At 40.6% G+C, this 22584-nt stretch overlaps 3 protein-coding genes across 3 annotated transcripts in view; 1 reads left to right on the forward strand and 2 right to left on the reverse strand.

The window, feature by feature from the left end:
• Window positions 1-1794: 1794 nt before the first annotated feature.
• Window positions 1795-4371, forward strand: LOC117304440 (E3 ubiquitin-protein ligase TRIM71-like). The gene is made up of 2 exons (XM_033788897.1): window positions 1795-1818; window positions 2114-4371. The coding sequence occupies exon 2, from the start codon at window positions 2114-2116 to the stop codon at window positions 3926-3928; it is 1815 nt and encodes a 604-aa protein (XP_033644788.1). The 5' UTR covers window positions 1795-1818; the 3' UTR covers window positions 3929-4371.
• A 1023-nt stretch (window positions 4372-5394) lies between these two features.
• LOC117304725 lies at window positions 5395-16675 on the reverse strand. Its single transcript, XM_033789328.1, has 13 exons — window positions 16543-16675; window positions 16001-16198; window positions 15326-15532; window positions 14492-14695; window positions 13816-14163; window positions 13269-13427; window positions 12604-12756; window positions 9278-9399; window positions 8013-8138; window positions 7120-7201; window positions 6795-6917; window positions 6288-6491; window positions 5395-5909 (listed from the first exon to the last, which is right to left on the reverse strand). The coding sequence occupies exons 1-13, from the start codon at window positions 16673-16675 to the stop codon at window positions 5608-5610; spliced, it is 2361 nt and encodes a 786-aa protein (XP_033645219.1). The 3' UTR covers window positions 5395-5607.
• Window positions 16676-16704: 29 nt separating this feature from the next.
• LOC117304727 overlaps window positions 16705-22584 on the reverse strand; it is a 32003-nt gene continuing 26123 nt past the window's right edge. Inside the window, exons 31-40 of the mRNA XM_033789329.1 lie at window positions 22387-22541; window positions 22039-22276; window positions 21164-21489; window positions 20747-20891; window positions 19901-20191; window positions 19112-19264; window positions 18641-18808; window positions 17887-17963; window positions 17148-17343; window positions 16705-16799 (exon numbers count right to left, since the gene is read on the reverse strand). Coding sequence (XP_033645220.1) covers window positions 16705-16799; window positions 17148-17343; window positions 17887-17963; window positions 18641-18808; window positions 19112-19264; window positions 19901-20191; window positions 20747-20891; window positions 21164-21489; window positions 22039-22276; window positions 22387-22541 — 1844 coding nt within the window. The remainder of the gene's footprint in view (window positions 16800-17147; window positions 17344-17886; window positions 17964-18640; window positions 18809-19111; window positions 19265-19900; window positions 20192-20746; window positions 20892-21163; window positions 21490-22038; window positions 22277-22386; window positions 22542-22584) is intronic.

Raw genomic sequence — 22584 nt, forward strand, 5'->3', positions numbered from 1 at the left:
GAAGACACCTGTGAAGACACTTAGAAGCTTCCTGTGTTGGAAAAAAATGTATATCAAATATTTTAATCCAACATTGAACTGCACAAAGATGACTTTGCGTGATCTTGTTTAGTTCGAATAGCATTACAATCTGTAACTTGGAACTCATACTTACCCTACAGGCAACTTCCATATGTGAGTGCCTGGTATGCATTACAGAAGTTGCGGTAAAGAAGAGTTTGACATAAACAAATTCTGCCTCTCCCATTGAACAAAATGGCACAGCGACATAAATTGTGGACTATATACCCAGTAACTGGGGTGCTGTACCGGTACTGATCCTTTCAATTAATAAAAAAAAAAACCAATTTGAGTGCAGCACCGGAGTTACTGCTTATGTTATACTGGATCTAACTGGAAGGAGGGCAATCGTATCGTCTCAAATAGACATTGTCAAACTACCTGTGACTTACTAATACTATGGTATGACAATTATTTACATGTTTACATTTCATGCTGGTTGCATGTTTCTATTATAGTCTACGCATGTGTACGAACGATACAAATATGCAACCTGGAAATGAAATGCATGCCCCTGAACAAAAGGAGTTCACTATGATTTTTATGAGGTTCATTTGGCTTCTGGTCTGGAACCAACCTCCATAGGACAATAATCTGTGTGTGTAAAAACTGGAATAATAAGCCAACTGTTAAGCTTGCACACTGTCTGCAGAGACGCAGACGGTCACATAAAAACAGTGAGTTACATTACAATCAGCATGCACTGAAACATCTCTTTCCTTTCTTGTTGAAAAATTAAAAATATTGGCCTATTTTTAATGTCAGTTATGTGCTCGTTCGTTGCCAATACTTACAAAACAACGGAACAATTCCAAGCTGCTTGAGTATAACTAAAGGTTCTCTCACTATAAACGATTATAATGACACGTTTTCATGGTATTTACAGAGATTTTGACGTCCGGTTTTTGTTGCAGAAACCTCTTGTCTGGAACGTGTTGATGTTGTGGTTTCACTTGAAGGCCGATGGAGGGCGCTCTTTGACTTATTTATTTTTGTTTAGAGGAGGGGCGGGGCGTGGAATTCGAGAGGGGCCATTTTAAACAGTACAAAGCATTCAAATCAATTAAAAACTAAGCTCAACACGTAAAATGCCGTTTTATAAAAGGTGTTTTTTGCATCATTCCATTCTTCATGAACTTTATAATTTCCCCCAGTTTGTTTTACCTAACCCAAAAATAAACAATCGAATAATCGAACGTTATTTTCTGTAGGCTACTGGATGTTTGGAAGTTTTTAGTTTCAACTTCTGCTTATTTAATTACATTGCTATGTCCTGTTCCACTCAAAGTTTTGCCATGTTCTTGCTGTGTTTTATCCAAATAAATTCAAATCTAATGAAATTTATGAACAAACTTCACTATTCATGGAATACATCTGAACACAAATGCTTTGACTTTTCCCCCGAGACCTCTCAACACATACTCTTCATGCATGGTGGAACAGCATAACTTTCATATTACCACAATTTACAATTGTAAAAGTGACCTTGATGCACTCTAAAGATTATAGAATTCTTTCCCCCAAACTTAATTTTCTGCTATATGGATGAACAAACTAAATTGTGCGATGGATGCACTTCAGTGAACAAATTCTAAAAACACCTGGTGTTTATACCAGACTTGCTTTCAGATTGCAGTAAGCTTATTTGAGTTACACACGCCCAACGTTTTGCCATAATCCAGTAAATTGTTGGTTTAAATCGGCCGTCAGTTTTTGTTGTTGCTGTATCAGAAGCCATCTTTTTGGGTCAAACTTCATGTAAGTTGATAATTTAAACTAGTATTAGCTGTTGCAAACTGCTTTACCAACTGAAAGGACCAAAATGATAATGCAAACAATAATGACTTTTTGGGGTAGAACAAAAAAGTTGACTAGAATGGGCCTCAAACCAACGACCTCTGGATTAACGTGCCGGCACTCTCTGTTAATTCGGAGGTCCTTGGTTCGAACCATGTAATTTTCTTGGTACATCCTCAAATCAATGTATCGATGGTGAAAAAGTAATTGAGTTTCATTTAATTATTTTTCTTATTTGTTTCTATCTCACATCTAGATGACTGTCTTGTGCGATTTCATCCCATACAACATGGCTGCCGATATAACAGCAAAATCAGTCTTAGATAGAATCACAAAAAGACATCTCAAATGTCACATCTGCACTGACCACTTGAAAGAGCCCAAGATGCTCGAGTGTTCTCATTCATTTTGTTTGTCGTGTCTTCACCAGCTGGCAAAGAAAGAGGAGAGATCAAGTCACATGCTCACATGCCCAATGTGTCGAGGACAAACTTTATTGACAGGTAAAGGAGTTGTTGATCTCCGTACTGACTTCAAGATGACGTCTCTGCTTGAGGAGATTAAACAGCATCAGAATGCACTTGAAAGACAAAAGGACAAACAAGCTCTGGGTATAGAATGGAATGTACCAGCATGCAACAAGCATCCTGATAAGGGTCTTATAATGTATTGCAACAAATGTAAGAAGTTAGTATGCACAACTTGCATTGGGAAAGACCACACCAAGCATCCTGTTATTGAACTGAATGAAGCTTTAGAGAAATGCAAACAAGACGCTAAACAACTGATTGCAAAGCTTGAACGTAATAAAATCAAGCTCATGACCGCTGTTCAAGGTATCGTGATGTCTCGTAAGATGTTGGATTCCATGTTAGCCGACACCAAAGAGAAAATCTGCAAGGGAGCCGAGAACAAGATTTCCGAGGTCAAAGAGGAGCAGCGACGGCTTATTCAAGAAGCGGAACAGATCCATGAAGATAGAGTGAAGACCTTTGAAGCCGCTCGGAAAACCAACAGCCATGAGATGGATAAAGCAGATCACAAACGGGATGAAGTGAAACAGCTCATGGATCAAGGAAACTGCTTTAGTATTCTCCACCGTATAGAGAAACTATTACAAGACCTGAAGGAGTACACAGAGATTCAGCCGAGCAGAGTGCCTTATGGTTTATCCTACATTGACTTTGAAGAAAGTGGCTCCCTCGGAAGACTACTGCTGCAGGATGTCGATGAGCCAAGCCCGAGCCCAACACCTTGTGCAAAGACTACACACCAGACATGGACGTTGCAAACAGAAACTATGAAATACATGAGTGGAGAAAATGAGATGGACATTAAATGGGCGTACGACATTGCAACATTCTCCAACAAGGAAATCGTTGTGACAATTTTCCAAAATGATAGCTTGATATCGATCGCACCACAAAGCTCGCCTCAGTCGACCGTCATTGCACAAAGACTACCAATCAATGGACTCTCACATCCAAGCAGAGTGACTGTAAACAAGAACGCCGAGCTCATTGTTCTAGATAACGAAGCAGTTAAAATCTTCAACAGGGACTATCAGCCCCTCCATAAGTTCACACCACGTCCAGGGAAGAACAGCCGACCTTCATGTCTCGCTGTGGATGACCACAATCTGATAGCAGTTGGGTACAAGAACAAGGAAGATATATCTCTACTCCAACCAAATGGCTCTCTCATCAGAACATTAGCAGCTCCAGGGATTGGTCGATACTTAACAACCTACAAGCAGCAACTCATCTATACCAACTGGCTCAGCAGAAAGTTGGTGGCAGTAGACTATGATGGTGATATGGTATTCTTGGTGGATATCATTGACTCCGGATGGCCTCAGGGTGTATGTTGTGATAAGGATGGTAGTATCTATGTCGCTGTATGGAACGCTGGGCTATCATCATCAGGTGAGGTCCAGCAGTACGGTCCGGATGGCAAGTACATTGGATGTATCATCAAGGAATGTGATAACCCATGGGGGATTACATTCACATCGTCCGATGACCTGGTAGTGGCTGCAGGAAAATCGGTTCAAATCTATCAATATGACTAAGTACAACAACTTGATTCGCAGCTTGAACAGGCATGATATTTGGTCCTCGGTTCAAATCTATCAATATGACTAAGTACAACAACTTGATTCGCAGCTTGAACAGGCATGATATTTGGTCCTCGGTTCAAATCTATCAATATGACTAAGTACAACAACTTGATTCGCAGCTTGAACAGGCATGATATTTGGTCCTTGGAAAAGTTTGGAGGACAAAGAATGACCTATTTTGTTCATCTCTGATTTTTTCCAAGGGCAGAAATATCGGAAAATCAGACTGAAGGGGGAAGAACATCATGCCTGTTAAAATAGCACAATAAACATAGTTAGACCAGCATGTTCAGGTAAATATCACACATTTGTTGTCAGAGATCTAACAATCAGAATCAAGGATTCAAGTTTGCTCAAAGATAAAAACAAGACAATTTCATAAAGTTGTTAAGCAGAAATTACTGTTTGACAAACTTCTTTGCTAAAGAACAAAATTAATGGGGCACCACAATGCAAACTTATTTCTGCTAAGCAATGCGATTCTATGTTTAGCAAGTTTTTGTGCTTACAGGCTTTATGTCACTTATGAACAATATAGAACAGTCGGTGGAAAGACTTGTAGCTTTTTGATGAAATTCTGGCAGACATTTATTTTGGGGTAAAATCAGTAAACATTAGGACAAGAAAGAATGACAGTGTGCAAGCTTTCACACTATAAAGGCAACATGAGACTATTGGGAACAATAGATTGCAGCAGACTCGAGCCCGGTTCATAATTCCTGCAAATGCGAATACCCACAAATTTAGACGCCATAAAAAAATAATGCACATCAGTTGAAATGTGCTCAACTCCTCCAAAACATTTCACTGCAAAAAAAAAACCAGGGCTGTGTCGTCACAATTCATATCACATTTGCATTTCGCAGGAAGTATACGCCGAGCTTGACCATGAAAGTCCAACTTGTGTTTGCTTAAATGGACCTTAACAATAGAAGTTTATCTGGTTAGTGTGCTGCTGCACCCTGAGCTCCAAATAATCTTCTATTGTTAAATCAATAATTGCTATGACAGTTTATATTACTTAGAAAATGTTTTTCATTCTTCATACTAAAAAAGTGACCTGCCTCGCTAATAGTTTTCAAGCCTACTGTTAACCATTATAATCATTAAATCTTATATAACATTATCTATGAAATCGAGTACAAATACTTGTACATGTCAAATAAACCTGATTCTAGCAACCTCCAAACTAAAATATAAAAAATGGGTGTTTTAATATGAGCAATTGAAGAATTGACTTTCGGGCAGAAATAATGCATTGGCGGTTCCGGAACCTGTCAATTTCCTTCAACTACACACCAATATCATGTAGAAAAAAATGTTGGTTCATACTTAATGTGAAGGCAAATTTGACGTCACAACTCTCCTTTCGCAGCAACATTCGCAAGTGAGTTGAACAGAGTTGAACTGCTGCCAATTATTCCTTGCGAATTTGTGACGTCAACATTCGCTTCGCATTTGCATTCACAGGAAGTATGAACCAGGCTTAAGTTTTATGACTGTTAATTTATAAATCTACTGAGTGGTAACTAAAGTATTGCATAATTCATTTACGCTAGATATTTGCATAATTTCTCTTAAACAATTTGTTGTTTTCATGGATGAACTCTAGACTATAGATGAATGCAAACCTAATGCTGGCGGTAAGAATCTCTCTGGAAATAAATAAAATAATTAACATAAGTAAAGTCTGACTCAGCTTCCTCTACTATAGCATCGTTAAGCTGACACACATGCCCCGCGTTGCCTCTTTTCGTTCTAAAGTTAAAGGAGACGCAATCGTGAAGAGCCAGGCAAGCGTTCATGCAGGACAGGATATTACGTTCTTGGCTGGTACTGATGACATGGTTGTTCAGACGAAAGTTCTTCAGAGTGGGGCGAGGATTGATGAAAAACATGGATGCCTCCTTTGGGTTATAGTCAGCCACATCCACTGTGAAGGGAAGAAACAATACAAAAACTCTTATAACAATATCTCTTTCAAATATTAAACCACAAGGGAAACTGACTGCATGTTTACTTACTCCCGGGACTGAAACAGGGTTACCCCCTTCACAGTCTGTTAAGGATGTAGGCATGAGTATCATCCACTCGGAGCCTGGCCGGTAGAGCAGAATGCGGTACCGTCTCAACTTTTTATGAAGCAATTATGGCTAAAGTGCTTTGTTCAAGGGCACAAGTATCATGACCAGGATTCGGACCGTCATCAGATCTTGTCTGCACCGGCCATGACATGGGGTGTAAAGAGAGTTCCTCTCGATTAAAAAGAGAGTACACCTGTCTTTAACAATAACTTATAAAAATGTCTTACATAAACATCTGTAGGTGACCTGTAGATACTTGTAGATACCAAAGCAAGGCTCTTCATTGGTGTAGTTAGCCCAGTAGTTTGGCACTGTGCAGTTTCGTTCATTAGTGCAGGTATCCCTTACAGGTATCAAGACGTCTGGCGTTTGACACTCGGTGTACATCACAGCCCCAGGATAGTTGTCTCGAAAATGGCATCGCATTCCATCTGTTAAATTGGAAGACAAAAACAGAGCTTTTACAGCCCTTTTCACACTAGGCTGTTCCTCGTGGGCAGCCCTATTCACACTTGGATCACTCTAACCTGATATCTAGGGGTGGATTTCATAAAGAGTTAAGACTTGTCTTACTTCGAGTTCTTAGGACTAGCCTTAAGCCTATCTTAGGACTAGCTTTGAAATATCTCCTAGGACTGTCCTAATTTTTGTGTGAAAGACCCCAGTAGAGTCTTTCTCTAAGACTAAAGGGTTTGAATCTGGGTGGCAACTTTGTGGTCACTTTTTAAACTTACCCTCAGATCTTCCAAGTTCTGCAGAGATAATTCTGATGTGACTAGCCTCGACCGGACACTCCAAGAATAAATCAGCATGGTCCTCACAGGAGTACAATGTAATGTCATTCAGCGGACGACCCTCTATAGACAAAAATCAAAATAATTGCTCAAATTTTCCATTCTTTCTGGACCGTATAAACATTATTGTCTTTTCTTTGGAGGTGCAAATGGGTAAAATTTCGCAACCATGTTAAAATTAAGCAAGGGATCCTTGTTTAATGCTGCCGTGTGAACGGGCTTTATTACGCATGAGACTTGCACTGTCTGTGTGTGTTCATTGTACCTTGGCAGTTGTATGTGACTTCCAGATATTTGGTATTGACGTCATTGCAGGGATCACTTGCCGTTAATAATGACTCTTCAGTCTGAAAAAAAACAAAATCAATCAAAACATTATTTGGTTGCAGTCGCTGTGGAAGAAATCATTCAGCTTTAGTTGAAGCGGAAATGTTGTTCTTTTACAAGCCAGTTGAGTTCCTCACTGTTTATCTGTTGTTCATTTGGCGTCTTTGAAACAACAAGTGTAGCCATGATTGTGGCCAAGCACTTACACACATCTTTCAGCTTTCCTTGAAGCCAATTATGTGCGTTGCCCAATTTCATAAGCACAAAAACTTGCTAAGCACAGAATAGTATTGCTCAGCAGAAACAGGTTACCAGCCCAAATTACATTAAGTTTGCACTGTTGTGGCTGGTGCTTAAAACAATCTTTGCTTGGCAAAGACATTTGTCAAGCAGTTATGATCTGCGTAACAGCTTTATGAAATTGGGCCCAGCTGAGTCTGTAATGTATGAGAGGTCAGGGTACAAGACCTACAACCCAAACTGCATTTATTTAGTTTTTATGTAGGGTGTCATGGCCGAATGGTTTAGAGCATCAAATTCAAGTTCTGGTGGTTCAGTCATCTGAGTCATTGTGTCATAGGCGTGACACTTTACTATAATTGCTTCTCTTCACCCAGGGGTATAAATGGGTACCTGCGAGAGTAGAGGTTGATATATGAAAAAGCCTTGGAGCGTTAGTGTTGCCTAGGTTGCATACTCCCCAAGGAGCTGAGTAAGACTAAAGGGATGTTCTTGGCCCAATGACCAGGGCACTATTAAAGCACATTGAGACGGTTAGATTTGAAAAAAGTTATTATCCTTATCTTAGCCATGAGAAACACCTTTACTTACGGGCAAGCCGCATGAGCGTTGATCTTCACAATATGTCTTGACAATATCAAGAGTGTCTGTTGAGCGACAAGTGGTTGAGTCATCCTTGCCCGCAGAGTGAGGACAGACAAGAGATGAGCTGCCAACCTGCAATCAGAAATAAATCAAATATAAAAGCGTAATATAAAAGTTGTAGTTTGTACAATGGACCCATCAAATACATGTTATGGGGTGTCATGACCGAGTGGTTAAGAGCATTGGAATGGACCCATCAAATACATGTTATGGGTAGTCATGACCGAGTGGTTAAGAGCATTGGAATGGACCCATCAAATACATGTTATGGGTAGTCATGACCGAGTGGTTAAGAGCATTGGAATGGACCCATCAAATACATGTTATGGGGTGTCATGACCGAGTGGTTAAGAGCATTGGAATGGACCCATCAAATACATGTTATGGGGTGTCATGACCGAGTGGTTAAGAGCATTGGAATGGACCCATCAAATACATGTTATGGGTAGTCATGACCGAGTGGTTAAGAGCATTGGAATGGACCCATCAAATACATGTTATGGGGTGTCATGACCGAGTGGTTTAGAGCATTGGAATGGACCCATCAAATACATGTTATGGGGTGTCATGACCGAGTGGTTTAGAGCATTGGAATGGACCCATCAAATACATGTTATGGGGTGTCATGACCGAGTGGTTTAGAGCATTGGAATGGACCCATCAAATACATGTTATGGGGTGTCATGACCGAGTGGTTTAGAGCATTGGAATGGACCCATCAAATACATGTTATGGGGTGTCATGACCGAGTGGTTAAGAGCATTGGAATGGACCCATCAAATACATGTTATGGGGTGTCATGACCGAGTGGTTAAGAGCATTGGAATGGACCCATCAAATACATGTTATGGGGTGTCATGACCGAGTGGTTAAGAGCATTGGAATGGACCCATCAAATACATGTTATGGGGTGTCATGACCGAGTGGTTAAGAGCATTGGAATGGACCCATCAAATACATGTTATGGGGTGTCATGACCGAGTGGTTAAGAGCATTGGAATGGACCCATCAAATACATGTTATGGGGTGTCATGACCGAGTGGTATAACAGCATTGGATTCAAGGTCCTTAGCAATCAACCAATTATAGTTTTTCAGATATTTCTTGAAAGCTTTAAGTGACTCAGCCAATGGATTTGATAAGGGAGACGGTTCCCAAGGTGAGGGGTTTGTGTTTAAAATGCCTGATTCCTAGCAGCAGAATGCACCTACCTGAGTGCGGCCGTAAAAGGCGTCTTGTATTTTGATGTATTTTCCGTCCGGGCAGGTGAGGCTTAACTCATAATCTGTACCTGTGCATCCGATCAACGTAATATCTCCCGATGAAACATCAGCTGAAATTAAAAAATCATAAAAGAAATATTATAAGAGGAATGAATATCATGCAACAAGATTGATCAAGTAAGTACAATCAAGAACCTTAGTTAACTAGTGGATTCTACAAAGAGTTAATACTAGTCTTATCTCGCGTTAGAACGAGTACCTCTGATCGTCCTAACTTCATAGGACTAGCCATAAGTTCTTAACTCCTAGGACTGTCTTTTTGGAATTGATCCCTTGGCTTGAATTTGGGTGAAAAATCCACAAAACCGCAGGAATTGTAGCTCAAAATGTCTGCTGGACCAGAAATTTGTATACAATACCAGAATCAAAATGAGAAAAAAGAAAGAAATCATGAGTCCTGAAACAGACCGAGTTTAATAGAGCCACAATTACACAGAGCTGCTTCAGCTGGAACTCTCTTCCTGAAACAGACAGAGGTTAATAGAGCCACAATTACAGAGCTGCTTTAGCTGGAACTCTCTTCCTGAAACAGACCGAGGTTAATAGAGCCACAATTACAGAGCTGCTTTAGCTGCAACTCTCTTCCTGAAACAGACCGAGGTTAATAGAGCCACAATTACAGAGCTGCTTTAGCTGCAACTCTCTTCCTGAAACAGACAGAGGTTAATAGAGCCACAATTACAGAGCTGCTTTAGCTGGAACTCTCTTCCTGAAACAGACCGAGGTTAATAGAGCCACAATTACAGAGCTGCTTTAGCTGGAACTCTCTTCCTGAAACAGACAGAGGTTAATAGAGCCACAATTACAGAGCTGCTTTAGCTGGAACTCTCTTCCTGAAACAGACCGAGGTTAATAGAGCCACAATTACAGAGCTGCTTTAGCTGCAACTCTCTTCCTGAAACAGACCGAGGTTAATAGAGCCACAATTACAGAGCTGCTTCAGCTGCAACTCTCTTCCTGAAACAGACAGAGGTTAATAGAGCCACAATTACAGAGCTGCTTTAGCTGCAACTCTCTTCCTGAAACAGACAGAGGTTAATAGAGCCACAATTACAGAGCTGCTTTAGCTGGAACTCTCTTCCTGAAACAGACAGAGGTTAATAGAGCCACAATTACAGAGCTGCTTTAGCTGGAACTCTCTTCCTGAAACAGACAGAGGTTAATAGAGCCACAATTACAGAGCTGCTTTAGCTGGAACTCTCTTCCTGAAACAGACCGAGGTTAATAGAGCCACAATTACACAGAGCTGCTTCAGCTGGAACTCTCTTCCTGAAACAGACAGAGGTTAATAGAGCCACAATTACAGAGCTGCTTTAGCTGGAACTCTCTTCCTGAAACAGACCGAGGTTAATAGAGCCACAATTACAGAGCTGCTTTAGCTGCAACTCTCTTCCTGAAACAGACCGAGGTTAATAGAGCCACAATTACAGAGCTGCTTTAGCTGCAACTCTCTTCCTGAAACAGACAGAGGTTAATAGAGCCACAATTACAGAGCTGCTTTAGCTGGAACTCTCTTCCTGAAACAGACAGAGGTTAATAGAGCCACAATTACAGAGCTGCTTCAGCTGGAACTCTCTTCCTGAAACAGACAGAGGTTAATAGAGCCACAATTACAGAGCTGCTTTAGCTGGAACTCTCTTCCTGAAACAGACCGAGGTTAATAGAGCCACAATTACAGAGCTGCTTTAGCTGGAACTCTCTTCCTGAAACAGACCGAGGTTAATAGAGCCACAATTACAGAGCTGCTTTAGCTGGAACTCTCTTCCTGAAACAGACAGAGGTTAATAGAGCCACAATTACAGAGCTGCTTTAGCTGCAACTCTCTTCCTGAAACAGACAGAGGTTAATAGAGCCACAATTACAGAGCTGCTTTAGCTGGAACTCTCTTCCTGAAACAGACAGAGGTTAATAGAGCCACAATTACAGAGCTGCTTTAGCTGGAACTCTCTTCCTGAAACAGACAGAGGTTAATAGAGCCACAATTACAGAGCTGCTTTAGCTGGAACTCTCTTCCTGAAACAGACCGAGGTTAATAGAGCCACAATTACACAGAGCTGCTTCAGCTGGAACTCTCTTCCTGAAACAGACAGAGGTTAATAGAGCCACAATTACAGAGCTGCTTTAGCTGGAACTCTCTTCCTGAAACAGACCGAGGTTAATAGAGCCACAATTACAGAGCTGCTTTAGCTGCAACTCTCTTCCTGAAACAGACCGAGGTTAATAGAGCCACAATTACAGAGCTGCTTCAGCTGCAACTCTCTTCCTGAAACAGACAGAGGTTAATAGAGCCACAATTACAGAGCTGCTTTAGCTGCAACTCTCTTCCTGAAACAGACAGAGGTTAATAGAGCCACAATTACAGAGCTGCTTTAGCTGGAACTCTCTTCCTGAAACAGACAGAGGTTAATAGAGCCACAATTACAGAGCTGCTTTAGCTGGAACTCTCTTCCTGAAACAGACAGAGGTTAATAGAGCCACAATTACAGAGCTGCTTTAGCTGGAACTCTCTTCCTGAAACAGACCGAGGTTAATAGAGCCACAATTACACAGAGCTGCTTCAGCTGGAACTCTCTTCCTGAAACAGACAGAGGTTAATAGAGCCACAATTACAGAGCTGCTTTAGCTGGAACTCTCTTCCTGAAACAGACCGAGGTTAATAGAGCCACAATTACAGAGCTGCTTTAGCTGCAACTCTCTTCCTGAAACAGACAGAGGTTAATAGAGCCACAATTACAGAGCTGCTTTAGCTGGAACTCTCTTCCTAAAACAGACAGAGGTTAATAGAGCCACAATTACAGAGCTGCTTTAGCTGGAACTCTCTTCCTGAAACAGACCGAGGTTAATAGAGCCACAATTACAGAGCTGCTTTAGCTGGAACTCTCTTCTAAATCACATTTGCAACATCAGCTCACTCCAGACTGTACATTAAAAATGCATCTGTCTTAAACAGCGAATTGTATCTCTGCAAAATGCACTCTTACTTTTTATTATGACTATTAAGAATAAACGTTGCCTAAACAATTTCTGCAAAGCAAAAAAATAGATATCAGTCGTGGATGTTACATGTCAGGCTTAGAATTAGAATTTCATCTTTGAAAAGGCAAAGCCATTTTACTTTTTCACCGGGCACTTCCATTGGACAACCATAAAGTCAATGGGAAACTTTTCAAAGGGCACCAAGGCCAAGACGAGGGACATTGGATGCCGTGTTATTTTTAAGCTGGAACCTAAGACGCAATGAGAAGTCCACTTACCTTTGCAAGAGAATGTGACCTCCAGGTATTGATGCATGGTAGCGCAGAATGAATAGCCTAGGTAGTACTCCTTGTTCTTAACTGTACATGATTTCTTGTTATTACACTGGGTGTGTATAGGGGAGCTAACATCCTGGGCACTGCAAGAACTTACTACATCGGAAAGGAGAAAAACACAAAATTAGTGATTTTTAGCGAGGGCTGATTGAACCTGATTTACAGGTAATTGGTTGATAACATTATTCTGGTAAGCATCATTTTATCATTTTGTTGATCTGAGTTAATTTTTGAGCAGCTATATGAAGTCTCAGCCTCAACAAATCTAAAAGAGTTTAAGAGAAACTAAAAGATGGAAATTTGCATCTGGCATAAAGAATATTGATTTGTGTTATACCCATATTCACTGATGAGTGTTAGCACTCTATTCTCTGTAGTTAAACAGTGCATATGGGTAAAACCAAAATTAATGTTATTATCCCGATGCAAATTTCCATCTATTTAATCATTGCGGTAACCGCTGCTAAAATATAGGGTTAGAACTGCCTCTAGCTACGTTGTAATCTCACTGGTCTAGTTAATAAGAATTGCAAGGGTCGTGGGTTGGATTCCCACCCGAGTAATATGCCTGTATACGGGTAAAACCAAAATGAGTATAATAAACGTACCGTCAATGCCTGAATCTTGAGGAGCCCAAGGTGGGATGCTGGTTGTCGATGGTTTGACGTAGGCGCTAGTAATGTCTATAACACCCTTGAAACCGAGACAACCAAACTGTAGTAATTCATCCATAGAGGCTAAACCTATAGTGTCAGTGTCTAGCTCTCCTGTTGATAGGTAATTGGAAATGGTAATTTTAGATTATTTAGAACTGAGATGTCTCCTGAATTCAACAAAATTGATCTAGCCCTCTGTTGTGGGGGGTTGCCAGTCAGCAACCGTTAACTGCCGTGTAGCCAGGGATCAAACACAAAGTACGAAACAACCTTGGAAGCGGCAGACAGGGGATCACCTTTTTTAAGGGAATACAACTTTTTATATCAGATATCAAATATTATAACCACAAGGGAAACTGACTGGTTAAATTTGAAATGATTTAGGGTTGAACAAAGAAAAATTGACTAGAGCGGGAGTTGAACCATCAACCTCTGGATTAATGTACTGGCGCTCTACCAACTATGATTATTATTATTACTATTTTGATACACTTCTCACCTTGAATATATCGGCTGCACTGATACGTCACCTCCAGGTATTTGAACTCACTCTGGCACGGATCCCCCGCTCCAGCGACCAACGCGTCCAAAACATCCCCCTGTACATCCAGCTCACACGACTTCTGCAAGTGGCATCGGCCACGCACAATACCCATAATGGTAGTACGGGAAGCTACGCAACCGCCACTGTACGTGTGATTCGCAAACATGTGTGGGCAAACTTTGCCATTTTCGGCTCTCCCATAGAAAACATCCAAGATATTGATGAAGAAACTGGCAGAGGCAGCACACGCCAGCTGAAGCTTCTGGCCATCGCAGGCAACGGCTGTCTGCTCACGTTTGTCAACTGTAGGAATTAACAAAAATCAAACACTCTTTCTCAAATAAGCATCCCTGTGGAGACATATTTTGTTCTTTCCATTGTTCCTGTAGTTAAGGTTTTTCCTTGTGGAGCACGCCGGTCTTTAGAATTTCCCTTATGAGTCTGTTTATTTTCCTCTTTTTGTTTTGTCCTTGGTCTCCAGAAGGTACTGAATATGAGAGCACCTCAGGAGAGCCACAGGGCCAACACTCCCACAAAAGAGATGTACATATGTTTCTATACCAAAAGTGACTATTCATTTATAGTTACTTCCTATTTATCCACACCATGCAAAGCTTCAAACAATACTTACAGTACAAGAGTTGGACATCACAGAGTCTGAGTGTTGAGGTCCGGTCTGGTACCTGGACACTAACGTACTGACCAGACATGATCTGATTGCAATACATATTGGCATAATGGCCGTCATCTGCCGTGAAGTTACGCCCACATGTAGGATTCTCCACGAAGTTGGGGCTGTCCCCAATTCGGATCTGAGCTCCAACGAAGTCATCCACTGAACATGGGAAGGATATTTAAAAAACACAGTTACAAAACAATAATAATATTGGTCACTCTGACCTGAGAGAGTTTATCCAATCAGATTGGTGGAGAGGAGATAATAGTGGCTTCTTGATATAGTACTCATACCCGTCACTCAGTTCAGTATTTTCCAGAGAGGTATTGTTGAGCCAGGTGTTGAAGTATGAGACCTATTACTTTACATAGCACTATGTAATGGTTGACAAGGTGCTGTGGCACAATATGCTGCCAATCAAACCAGGAACACCGGGGCGAACCCCTTCGCTTTTCATTAAGTACACTGGGTTCTTTTACGTGCAGGACTTGCGGCTTTTCATCCTATCCCAAGGACGCAGAAATAACGGTTAACAGTTTTACTGAAGGACACAAGTGTCACAACCAGGACTCCAACTCACACACTGCTGAACATCAAAGCTTGAGTTCAGTATCAGCTCTGCCAGAGCGGCCACATATTCAAACAATGCAAAATGCAAGATCTCCTTTTTTTTTTAATGAAGTAATAACAAATTATAAACCACAAGGGAAACTGACTGTGTAAATTTTAAATGATTTTGAGTTGAGCAAAGAACAATTTACTAGAGTGTGACTCAAACCAGAAACTCACCATAGTTACCACAAGAGATAATTTTGACGTAGTTAATATCTCGCTTGATGCCAAGATCCACTAACCACCAAGGGGCAGTCTCCTCTTCTGATTCGAAACAGTAGCCACCAGAGCAAGAACTTTTGGCACTACCGTCATTGGCAAATGTGCTGGGATATGAAGGTGCACTGCTACGGTTTGTTGGATGAAGAAGCCCAATATTTTTACCTGTTTGATACGTGAATACAAGAATAAAAAGAGTGACAACACAAACCACTGCGGTAAGTTTGACAACCCATCTTTCATATTCCTTTCACTTATTGTGGTTGTGAAGCAAAGAACTCTCTGAAAAGCAAACTTAATCACTATACTAGCCAAGAACCCAATGGAAATCAGGTTATGGACATCAGGCCGTAAGCAAAGAACCCGCGCTTAGGAAAGAAGGGAATTCCGCGCTTACCTTAAGCGTATTTCACTGGTTAGCAGGAATTTTTGCTTCTGTATGTAAGTACTCCACCTTACTATGCATTCTCTGCTTAAACAGCTAGCGCAGAATTTTGGCGCTTGAACAGTAAGTGGAGAATGGTGATTGTAAGTGCAGAATTCGGCGGTAAGCAGAGCGATGAAATTGGGCCCTATGGCTCAACATTTGATTCGTTGCTGTACACAAAAGGAGAAAATTTAGGCTGCACTTACGCATTCCTTCACATGTATATTTGATGTCTAGGTATTTGGGTACATCATTACAAGGATCTCCAAGCACCGTAGCTAGCTGGATATTGAGTCGACATTCCTCTTTATTATCACAGTTCCTCTTAACGAGGTCCAGGACATCGGCACCATCCCAGGAGCAATCCAGAGGGTAGGAGTAGTTGTTACCAATGGAACACAGACCTAACAAAGCAATCACATCAATTTATAATGAAAATACATGTTTTAAAAGGCACTGGACACACTGGTAACCACTTCTGCTATAAGGGTACAATGGCAACACACTTTGGTTTCTTATGACTAAAGGCAATGGACACCTTTGGTAATTGTCAAAGACAAGTATTCTCACTTGGCGATTCCCCACAGGTACACAAAATAACAAATCTGTGAAAATTTGAACTCAATTGGAGATAGAAGTTGCAAGAGAATAATGAAAGCACAAAAAAACCTCGTTGCACAAATTTGTTTGCTATCAGATGGCAAATAAAAAAGTTGAAATTGCAGACTTGCTGGTGAACTGAACTTACCCTCCTCCCTTCGTCCATAGAATGCTTCATGTACTTCAATATATCTCTTATTCAGACATAAGATGTGTAGTTCCTCGCTGTCACACTCTATTGCTGACTCTACTTCACCTACTCCAAGGTATTCTAAACACATACAACATTAAGAGTAAGGGCTGGTAATTATTACACTTCAATATATCTCTTATTTAGACATAAGATGTGTAGTTCCTCGCTGTCACACTCTATTGCTGACTCTACTTCACCTACTCCAAGGTATTCTAAACACATACATTAAGAGTCAGGTATAGTTTTGAAAAAAAATCTGGCATATCATTACAATGGTCTCTCTAAAGTGTGAGAATAACCAGACAGTGCTTTGGTGTTTCAGGTCTTGAACTTCCCTCTTGAAGGGCCACAGCAATAATTCCCTTTATGAGCAAATTTCGACAGGGACTTTGCACAAGACACCACAGCAATTACTGTGGTGCTGCGGGGTATTCCGAGGCCAGTCGTTTACTCAGCATGTAGACATTGCATTCAGCTGACGAAACTTGCTGACGAAAACCAAACTATGACCCTATGCTTTGAACAGTAATTAATGTCAAGAAGGTCAATCAGTAGCTAACCTTGCGGGCACAAGAAGCGGGTCTCGTAGTCTTCGCATGTTCCACCGTTGGACTGGTCCTCATCATTGCAAACCAAACCCCTGGTGAGACTACAACTGCTTTCTAGTATCTGACCAGCAGTGTAGTAGGGCTGTTGGTTACCGGCTAAACGGCATTCAATACCATGGGGTGATTTGCACATCTCACTGGGATATGTCTGGATGGATGAAGAGACAAAGCTGCGTTAAGGAAAAAGCACTAAGGGCTAATTTTTTTCAAAGGAGATTGATCTTAAAGAGGAAGGGAAATGTCAAATTCAATTTTGTGATGTACACATTTTCCCAACAGATAGAGTTCTAGGCTACTTTCAAGCTCCAGATTTGGCTCAAGCTAGCTGGCCCAATGGTTGTTTTGACAATATTGCGCATAATGCTTGATTACGGCTTCAGATGAGATCGGAGCCTGAAGCCGAATCCAAAGCCATGGATTCCAAAAGGGTCCTAATAGAGTGAGGACTCTATTTAAGATAGGAAACAAATGATGAGGGCAAAAATAACAATTCTCTAACCTCACATAAAAATGGTGTAAAAATCCATTGTATTCAATACCCTACAAGTGCGATATTGTTAACATCCCCAAAACCGGGTTCAAACAATTTTAACTTTTTGATCAGTTTCAATACCCATGACGGGCAGTGGTTGTTTTGTGGCATACATTTTTGTAACAAGCAATTACCCTCGCTATCAAAACAGCTACTCACCGCTAACACCCAGCTTCTTGTTTCAAAATCTCTACTGGTACCGTCATCATAGTTAAACCAAGGTGTCCATCCCATACCTAGGGACAAGGGCCAGAATTAACATCAGTTCTTAGTTTACCAAAGCCGATCACTAAGCAACTCTAAAACTGGACCCAATTTCATGGAGCTGCTTCACCACAAAAAGTAGCTCAGCACAACAACATTATGCTTACCAGAATAAGGTTACCAGCCAAACTGCTGTGTCACATTCACAATGAGTGACTGGTATCCTGCTCATTTATGCTAAACAGAAAACTCTTAAGCAATATTTTCTGTATAAGCAGCTCTATAAAATTGGCCCCGGTTACCAACCCATGGGAAAGGCAGATGAAGGCGCCCTAGGACATTATGGGAAAATGTAATCCAGAGGAACCTCTCCAGACTGGGCACTGAGTGGTCTGTGGAGGAGGCAGAAGTGGCAGCTCAAGACCGGTCTATTTGGAAGCTTCTCACCAGTCAGGCAGCCGGTGTGGAAATACATCAGTTTATATTACACAAAGCAAATGCTTTAAAAATTAAGGCAGGGTCAAACTTAGTAATTACCCAAAACAAATTTGTGTCATTTCTTTCCAAAAGCCTCCTTGTTATAAAGAAAGCATCCTGCAAATTTTTGGTTAATAATCTGTTTTCCATAATAATTGTTATAGATTCCGCAATTATCTTAATAATGTATCCTAATAAACCAATTTAAAACAAAAGTCAAAACCAATCTTACCGATGCATTCCCTGGTGGCATTGACGTAGAGTGGGAAGCCATCACACTGTGGGTAAGATACCCCAGTCTCTGCAAACATAGTCTGACTGATATGAACCATGCAATGGCGTTTATTATTACACTGTCTCTCTAACCTATGCATGACTGTATCAGCGTCATATTCACAATCTGTAAGGAAAAATGTTTCCAAAGTGAAAAAATTATCAAGCGCTAAACTTCAAACAAAACAAAACATTAGAAAAATTGCTTTTAAACAAATCTTTAAGTAAGTATAAAGTAAATAGAGAATTATTGCTGTAAGATGAAAAGGATGTATTTTTCTAGCCTCGTTCTTCAATGGAGCTTTCCTGTTATGTGTTAATACACAGACGGCAGGCTCAAATCTAGCTTTGGTAAGTTTTCCCTTTTCTCCAACCCCCAAATTAAAACTTTCTCAACAAAACTTGATGTAACCAGAGTGTACAGACTCACCAGTTGGGTAATAATCATCATAGATAATGCATTTTTCATTCTGTAGTCGACCGTAGGATGCACTGGTTATTCTAATATACTGTCCTTCAGGGCAGATGTATTCTAAGACCTCATCATCACAGCGGATGTTACCTCCAAGATAAGTAGGCAAACCTGGAGTTAAAAAAAACAAAACATTTCATAACGACTTGGTTATTACAAATTGTCAGACTCCTTAAAAAACACTACACACGGCTTCCATCTGCTATGAATGCCACTAAGGGAGTCCAATTGCGCTTAAAAACTATGGAAAGCGTGTAAAAGCTGCGTCGTCTAAAATGCACACTACACTGTATAACACAAGGGGGACATCAACGCCCAAAATGGGGCAAACAAGATTATTGAATTGATGATGTCAGGTGAATTGGCTCACTATATATACACTAATAATTGCAAATATTTGTCAATGGGAAAAAAAGGAAATTTATGGTAAATTTTTCTTATAAAGCAATTTTATTTTAAAGGGCTCTTCCAATTTTGAGCAAACCAATGTTAATGCAGTCAACTTTACAATTCAGTGTTGTCTTTCTTTCAGACAATCAAAAGAGCTTTGGGAGTTAAATGCAATTTTGTCTTTTTAACTCATTGATTGATTGATTGAGTAATTGATTGAGTAATTGATTAATTGACCTTTAAGCAAGAAGCCGTTATTCTTTATAGAACTGGGATAAAAAATAAACATTTTCTCAAACAGAACAAAGTTTCTCAAATGGGTTGCAGGGATGCAAAGTTACTAGCAGTAAACCGCACCTTTGTGATTGTAGAATGACTTCCTATTGGACCCGTACATATTCTCCGCAACGCATGTGTAGAAGCCTCGGTCATCACTCAGCGGATGGAACCGCACCTCTGAGATCATGTGATAGTCGTCCTCCTGATAGGTTACGATAGTCGCATTAACGCCCCCGGTGTAGTGGAAACCATCGCGCTCCCAACGCATTGTTGGGACTGGTATGCCAAAAGCATGGCACTGGATTGTTCCATTGTATTCATAGTGGAGTTTGGTCACGTTCACAACTTCAAGAACCTCAGGTTTGTCATCTGAAAACAAAAACATCATAATTAAAGATAAGATATTTGTTAGAAATACAGCAGCTTTTGAAAAGTATAAAGAATTTTGAGACTCATTTTACGGATTCTTCTTCTTGTGTCGATATAACCGAGAGTCAAAATTAGGGTCCCTCAAGGTTTTTCCAAAACTTTTTGGACCAACCAAAATTGTTTAAATTATTGCCAAAGCCAGCTACATTGAAAAAAGGTCCTTTGAACATTTGGTCACTTTGTTTTATTTTTTTTGGTTAAAAGTCCTACTGTGTAATATGAAGTTTTCTTAGTGGTTTTATCTTCAGAGTTTTTGTGAATTTGATAGCCAGAATGTCATATTCCTTTTATTTGTTCTGGTTATGAAGCTAAGAAATATCAGTGAACCTAATTACTGTACTAGCCAAGAACCCAATGGAGAGAAGACAATGAAGGAAGTTTCAGTTTTAGATGTGGGAGGAAACCCTAGTAAACTGTGGTTCTAGAGGTTGAAGGTGGAGAAAGATACTACTACGCCAACCCATACAACCCAAATGAAATGATTCTGAAACTGACCTTGCAGATAGCATCCATAGACTTCCACTCTCAGCGCAATCTCACCAGTCCAGTTCAGAGGTACAAGACGCAAATAACGAGCAAACATGAAATGGTCAAAGTATTGGTAGGCAACGGAGGTGTTGTTTGTATTGGCTTGGAATAGCTGAAGAAAAGAAAATTAGTTTAATTTATTCATCACATCTGACCAATCATAACACAACTATGGAAAGCTTACATTGCAACACGTTTATCCAATAGAATCATTGTATCCAATGAAATCATTGTATCCAATGAAATCATTGTATCCGATGAAATCATTGTATCCAATGAAATCATTGTATCCAATTACACCACTGTATCCAATGAAATCACTGGGCCTGTAAGACCAGTGCCTGTCCATGCAAATAAAGACAGGGCACCAGTCTAAGTTAGTACCTTGTCTTCTCCTTCTTCCTGATACGTCATCCACATGGACCCGTTGGCCGTAGCGTTAACGGAATAATCCAGCCGATATTCCTCAATCCAATACTCATATTTAGGATGCCCCTGAGTTGCGATCTTCTTCACTCTCATCACACGCTCAAAATCAATCTGATAGAATTGGCTGGTATCCCTCTCACCAGCGATCCACGCTCCGTACGGGGCATGGAGGCGAGCATCCCACTTGAAGGAGTCTAGCGTAGCGATCAGCTTGGTGCTTGAGACGGTGAGCTGGTGATTCCCGATGGTTTTATCCATCATGCCAAATGTTAACATGCAGTCTGCAAAACAAAATTAGTCATTTAGTAAGACAATGTGCGACACCTTCATGCCCAGCCCTTGAGGAGCAGTGCTACCTGGAAGACGCTGATGGCAGCAAACGAGAAGGCTGTGAGATGCGCCCAATTCTGCCCAAATATTTCAGAGGAGATGATAGACTCGAAAGAATAATTTTCTGTTGGTTTTTGTTAAGCTTTTACTATTTTTGAACATGTAACATTGTTACAAACTGTGGCTATCTGTTGTGGCTCTACATTTGTGGCTTCCCATATTTTTCCCAACTCGGTTGGCAAAAAACTTGGGTTGTGACATTGCAACAGAAAGGATTTATATCAATCTCTACCTAAGAGGGTTGAGGTTGATATTGTATTATTGTGTATGAAAAAACTTCAGAGCACCACGGCTGCCTTGGGGCTTTATAATCCCCAGGGAGCTGAGAAAGATTAAAGGAATATTATTGGCCTAATGACCAGGGCAACAATGTTAAACTCATTGAGGCGTTATTGTGAAGTGCGCTTTATAAGAACTAGTTGTTATTATTACTACTTTACCTTGCTGACAGATGAATGCATTTTCTGAATCGCATCTTGCGTCCTCCCACTTGTAATTCTCATCTCCCCTCAGCTCGATGCAACGTTCTCCACCAACTGACACATACTGCGAGTTATAATCTGTGAATTCATGTCCGATTCCATCACGCCATCTACACGTGTTATTATCTGTCTGTACGCAGCCAATCCAGTAGTTGATGCCAGACGAGTAGTCAGTTAGAAGACCCTCTAGGAAGGACTAAATTAAAGGTCAAGGGTCAAATAGTTATATACCGTTCCAGAGAAAATATCGTACACAAAAACATGTGTGGGATACAAGTTGTAGCAATAGCAAAAACATTAACTTACCTGTGTATTAGAGCCCGGAACTCCAGCAAGATGTCCGTGTTCTTTATTACATTCATCATCAGCAGCTTCAAACTTAATGGATGCATTGGGGAAGGCTCGGATACACCGGTAATCATGCTTCAACCATCCCTCTTCACAGTCTCCCTGGTACTCATCTAAGAATACAACAATAATAAGACCATTATAGACCATGTAGAT

Source organism: Asterias rubens, chromosome 21 (genome assembly GCF_902459465.1).
Source record: "Asterias rubens chromosome 21, eAstRub1.3, whole genome shotgun sequence".
Classification (NCBI taxonomy): Eukaryota; Metazoa; Echinodermata; class Asteroidea; order Forcipulatida; family Asteriidae; genus Asterias; species Asterias rubens.